At 42.0% G+C, this 6,180-nt stretch overlaps 1 protein-coding gene across 2 annotated transcripts in view; it reads left to right on the plus strand.

Annotated features, from left to right (window-relative positions):
* SMARCC1 (SWI/SNF related, matrix associated, actin dependent regulator of chromatin subfamily c member 1) overlaps positions 1 to 6,180 on the plus strand; it is a 215,906-nt gene that overhangs the window by 70,113 nt on the left and 139,613 nt on the right. For both annotated transcript variants that reach the window (XR_004275039.1, XM_032297943.1), the window contains exon 7: positions 4,279 to 4,348. Coding sequence is in view for 1 of the 2 variants with exons in the window: in XM_032297943.1 (XP_032153834.1) it covers positions 4,279 to 4,348 (70 nt within the window). In the remaining variant the exon portion in view is untranslated. The remainder of the gene's footprint in view (positions 1 to 4,278; positions 4,349 to 6,180) is intronic.

Consider the following 6,180-nt stretch of genomic DNA (forward strand, 5'->3'; position numbering starts at 1 on the left):
CTGCCTCAGCCTCCTGAGTAGCTGGGATTACAGGCACGCGCCACCATACCCAGCTAATTTTTTGTAGTTTTAGTAGAGACGGGGTTTCACCATGTTGACCAGGATGGTCTCGATCTCTTGGCCTCGTGATCCACCCGCCTCTGCCTCCCAAAGTGCTGGGATTACAGGCGTGAGCCACCGCGCCCGGCCCATTATGTCTCATTCTTTTCATTTAGCATAACGTTTTCAAAGTGAATCTGTTTGATATGGTATTCCCTGTTTTATTCTGGTAAAAACATAAAATTTATCGACTTGATCATTTTTAAGTATACAGTATAGTAGTATTAAGTATATACATCTTGTTGTGTAGTAGATCTTTTTTTTTTCCTTTGGAGGCAGAGTCTTCCTCTGTTGCCTAAGCTGGAGTACAGTGGTTCCGTCATGGCTCCCTGAAGCCTTGACCTCCTGGGCTCACGTCATCCTCCCACTTCAGCCTCCCAGGTAGCTGGGAATAGTGGTTTAGAACACCATACATGGCTAATTAAAAATTTTTTTTTGTTGAGAAATGGACTCACTGTGTTGCCAAGGCTGGTTTCAAACTCCTGGGCTCAAACGATCCTCCTGCCTCACTTAGTCTCCCAGTGTGTTGGGATTACAGGTGTGAGCCACTGTGCACAGTCATGTGCAAGAGATCTTTAGAACTTTCTCATCTTGCAGAACTGTTACTCTGTACCCATTGAACATCTCTTTCTCTTCTCCTAGCACAGGGATGTCCAATCTTTTGACTTCCCTGGGCCATACTGGAAGAAGAATAATTTTTCTTGGGCCACACATAAAATACACTAATGCTAACAATAGTGGATGAACTTAAAACACACACACACAAAACTCATAGTGTTTTAAGAAAGCTTATGAATTTGTGTTGGCCTGCATTCAAAGCCATCCTTGGCCCCACGTGGCCCATGGGTCTTGGGTTGGACAAAATTGGGCTACTTCTTTTGACTACCCTTCTGCTTTCTATTTCTAAGAGTTTGACTACGCTAGATACCTAATATAAGTGGAATCATTTAGTATTTGTATTTTTGTCAGTGTCCTGTTTTACTTAGTACAGTGTCCTTAAGATTTATTCATGTTGTAGCATGTGCCTGTGCTCAATTATATTTGTATACCATGTTTTATTTATTCATCCATAGATGGACATTTAGGTTGCTTTTGCGTTTTGGCTGTTGTGACTTCTGTTGTAATGAACATGGGTGTGCAAATAGCTCTTCAACATCCTAGTTTCAGTTCTTTTAGGTCAATATCCAGAAGTGGTATTGCTAGATTGTGTGGTAATACTGTTTTTAATTGGTTTTAGGAACCTTTCATAGCTGCTATATCATCTTACATACTCATCAATGATGAACAATGGTTCTATTTCTCTGTATTTTTTTTTCTGTTTTGTTATAATGGTCATCTTAACAGATACAAGCTGATATCTCATTATGGTTTTAATTTTCATTTTCCTGATGATTAGTGACATTGAGTATCTTTTCATATGCTTATTGGTCATTTGTATATAATCTTTGGAGAAGTATCTACTCAAGTGCTTTTATCGTTTTTATTTTTTGAGATGGAGTTTCATTCTTGTTGTCCAGGCTAAAGTGCAAAGGCGTGTTCTCGGCTTGCTGCAACCTCCACCTCCCTGGTTCAAGCAGTCCTCCTGCCTCAGCCACCCAAGTGGCTGGGATTACAGGTGCCTGCCACCATGCCTGGCTAATTTTTGAATTTTTAGTAGAGACGAGGTTCCATCTTGTTGGCCAGGCTGGTCTCTAACTCTTGACCTCAGGTGATCTACTTGCCTTGGCCTCCCAGAGTGCTGGGGTTACAGGAATGAGCCACTGCACCCGGCCGTATCTATGTTTTTAACAAACAAATACTCTTGTATTCCCAGCTTTTTGGGAAGTCAAGGAGGGTAGATCACCTGAGGTTGGGAGTTTGAGACCAGCCTGATCAACATGGAGATCAAGCTGGCTATAATCCTAGCTACTTGGGAGGCTGAGGCAAGAGAATCGCTTGAACCCAGGAGGTAGGGGTTACGGTGAACCGAAATTGCGCCATTGTAATCCATCTCAAAAAAGAAAAATCAAAATTTTTATCAAAGTCAGCTGTGGTTATGAAAGATACTTTTTTTTCTTTTTCTCATAAAAGTACACCGTCTTTGACAATGGAATCAGTATTCTGAAAGGCAGCTTTTACTAGTTAAAACACCAAGAAACTCTTGGCAGGACAGGACAGGTTAGTTTATGTAGTGGGGATTTATAAAGATCCTCTGGCCTCTTTTTTCCTCTGCCATGTTGAGTTACCAGGTTAGGGAAGAGGGCCTGATTCTGTCATTTTCACCTTTTGTTTTGAGATGGGGACTGACTCTATTGCCCAGCCTGAAGTGCAGTGGTGAAATATTAATAGTTCACTGAGCGGCCTTAAATTATTAGGCTCAAGTGATCTTCCTGTCTTAGCCTCCTCAGTAGCTGGGAATATAGACGCAAACCACCATGCATAGCTATTTATTATTTACTATTTATTAATTTTTTTTTTTTTTGAGACGGAGTCTCGTTCTTTCGCCTAGGCTGCAGTGCAGTGGTGCAGTCTCAGCCCACCACAGCCTCCGCCTCCTGGGTTCAAGTGATTTTTCTGCCTCAGCCTCCCAAGTAGCTAGGACTGCAGGCATGTGCCACCATGCCCTGCTAATTTTTTGTATTTTTAGTAGAGATGGAGTTTCACCGTGTTAGCCAGGATGGTCTCAATCTCCTGACTTTGTGATCTGCCCGCCTCGGCCTCCCAAAGTGCTGGGATTACAGGTGTGAGCCACCGCACCCAGTCTTATTTTTAGTGTTTTTTTTTTTTGAGACGGAGTTTCGCTCTTGTTACCCAGGCTGGAGTGCAATGGCACGATCTCGGCTCACCGCAACCTCCGTCCCTGGGTCCAGGCAATTCTCCTGCCTCAGTCTCCTGAGTAGCTGGGATTACAGGCACGTGCCACCACGCCCAGCTAATTTTTTGTAATTTTAGTAGAGACGGGGTTTCACCATGATGACCAGGATGGTCTCAATCTCTTGACCTCGTGATCCACCCGCCTCGGCCTCCCATAGTGCTGGGATTACAGGCTTGAGCCACCGCGCCCGGCCTATTTTTAGTGTTTTAAGAGACTGAATCTCACTGTGTTGCCCAGGCTGGTCTTGAACTCCTGGGCTCAAGTGATCTTCCTGTCCCTGCCTCCAGAAGTGCTGGGATTATAGGCATAAACCACCACACTTGGCCCCCTTTCACTTTCTTTTAAGATAGTTAAGTGAGTTGTCGTATACTTCAAAAACAGCATAGGTATGGGGGCTTCATGGCTTTCTTCAGTGAAGATGAGGCTATATCTTGTTGAAACTGGCACTGGAAAGTCACTTTTACTTGGCTAATTTACTTAGTTTTTTTTTTTTTTTTTCTGTTTCTTGGGCTTTAAGCAGACATACTTCAGAGCTTCCCTCTTACTAGTAGGAATACATTTTCTAAGCTAAATTCAGACTGCCAGAGAAATATATGATAACCAATGCTGAAATGTTGAGGTGATTCAACTGTGATTAGAATAAGAATCGCTTTATTATATAATTTGCACTTATCTGTGAAAAGGAATCCTGAAAAAAAAAGTCTACAATACATCATCGCATTGCTTACATTGTTGGGAGCGATAAATAAACAGGTAAGAGGCGGTTAAAGAATAGTAAAAATAGCATTATTGGTGAAAGCTTTGATGTAGCCCTGTAAAGCTTATAGGACATCAGAGAAAGGGAATCTAGAGGAAGCAGAGTACTTAGTAAAGCTTTCATGACTGAGATGAAGTATGGTTTACATCTTGAAAGATGTGTAATAATCGCCAAGCCTCACAGAAGGAGGGATGAGAGGTTCACCATGGAAAGTGAAGTATTAAATAATATGGTGATTATTATTTGGGTAGAAGAGAGGGGGGAGGCTGGCAGGTGAATTGAATGGGAGTATTTTACCACAGAGGATAAGTGGTTTTGTCAGCAGTGGTGGATAGTAGACCTACAGTCTGGGAGATTTGAAAGACTGAGCAATATTTGTTTAATCTGGTAGGTAGTACTCAATTTGAAAACTTTCTGTTTTTAAGCCAGCAATGACATGTCAGAAAAATTAGAAAAAAAAATTTTTTTTTTGTTCATTAGCAAACTAAAACATCTTAGTAAAAATTAAGGCTAAAAATCATAGTTTATTATTTTGTCAGTTCGACTAAAGTTTTTTTTTCCCTTTCAGAAGAATGGTTGAGACCGGTGATGAGAAAAGACAAGCAAGTGTTAGTGCATTGGGGCTTTTACCCAGACAGGTAATGTCTATATGCTGTGAGGCCTGGTATAAAGATTTTTTTTGAAAGGAAGGCACATTTATTTATAGTTTTATTTTCTGAATAGTGACAGTTTATTGATTTGTGTTTACTCATTTTTCTTACTTCTGGAGTCTTTATTGAGGATTTTCTTATTTACGGTACAGAAATTAATAAGGTCACCATTAAATGGTGAATGAATAAGCCATAAATGGCTTTATCTTTATTTATTTTTAAAGATGGAGTTTCACTCTGTCACGCAGGCTGGAGTGCAGTGGTACTGTCTTGGCTCACTGCAAACTCCGCCTCCTGGGTTCAAGTGATTCTCCTGCCTCCGCTTCCTGAGTATCTGGGATTATAGGCACCTGCCACCACACCTGGCTAATTTTTGTACTTTTAGTAGAGATGAGGTTTCACCATGTTGGCCAGGCTGGTCTCAAACTCCTGAGCTCGTGATCTGCCTGCTTAGGCCTCCCAAAGTGCTGGGAGTACAGGCGTGAATCGCTTCTCCTGAGCAGCTTTATTTATCTTTAAAAAACTGATATCAAGGCTTGTTGTGGTGGCTCATGCCTGTGATTCCAGCACTCTGGGAGGCTGAGACAGGTGGATCATGAGATCAGGAGTTCAAGACCAGCCTGGCCAACGTAGTAAAACCCTGTCTCTACTAAAAATAAAAAATATTAGTCGGGTGTGGTGGTGGGCGCCTGTAATCTTAGTTACTTGGGAGGCTGAGGCAGGAGAATCACTTGAACCCAGGAAGCGGAGGTTGCAGTGAGCCGAGATCATGCCATTGAACTCTAGTCTGGGCAACAAAACAAGACTCCATCTCAAAAAACAAACAAACCCTCAAAACCATATCTTTTATGTATTTGCCAAAAAATGTCTCTGTGGTATTAGGTTCCTGATTTATATTTGTTTACTTTAAGAAATGAATTTTGCCAGGCACGGTGGCTCATGCCTGTAATCCCAGCACTTTGAGATGCCGAGGCGGGTGGATCATGTGAGGTCAGGAGTTCAAGACCAGCCTGGCCAACATTGTGAAACTTCATCTCTACTAAAACTATAAAAAGTTAGCAAGATGTGGTGGTGCATACCTGTAATCTCAACTACTCAGGTGTCTGAGGCATGAGAATCACTTGACTCTGGGAAGTGGAGGTTGCAGCGAGACGAGATCATACCACTGCACTCCATCCTGAGTGACAGTCTCACTCTCTCTCCAAAAAAAGAAAAAAAGGTTTTCTTTTTTTCCTAGTGTTTATTACTGATCAGATTTTTTTGAGAGAGTCCTGCTCTGTAGACCAGTCTGGAGTGCCATGGCACAGTCTCGGCTCACTGTAACTGCCACGTCCTGGGTTGAAGTGATTCTGCGTCCAGCCTTCCAAGTAGTTGGGATTACAGGCGCCCACCACCAGGCCCAACTGATTTTTGTGTTTTTAGTAGATACGGGGTTTCATCATGCTTGTCAGGCTGGTCTTGAACTCCTGACCTCAGGTGATTCATGTGTCTCAGCTTCCCAAAGTGCTGAATTACAGGTGTGAGCCACTATGCCTGGCCTGATCAATTTGCTTTTTTGAAAAACGTCTCATGCGAAACCATTAAGGATGAAATTAATTTATGTCTAAAATTGACTTTTTCTTTTCATCAGAAATTTCTTTGCCTAGTTTTGTTGTGGCTTTTATATGACATAACCCATACTAGTTTCAGTAGCTATAGTATGAAAAACGAATATTATAAACAAGGGCCAGATATTAGTGACGATAGTGGTCCTCGTTTAATATTATGCCTACCTAGTGCACATGGAAATCTCTCTCTCTCTCTCTCTCCCTCCCTCCCAT

Source organism: Sapajus apella, unplaced genomic scaffold (genome assembly GCF_009761245.1).
Source record: "Sapajus apella isolate SASKATOON/1434 unplaced genomic scaffold, GSC_monkey_1.0 scaffold38, whole genome shotgun sequence".
NCBI classification, from domain to species: domain Eukaryota; kingdom Metazoa; phylum Chordata; class Mammalia; order Primates; family Cebidae; genus Sapajus; species Sapajus apella.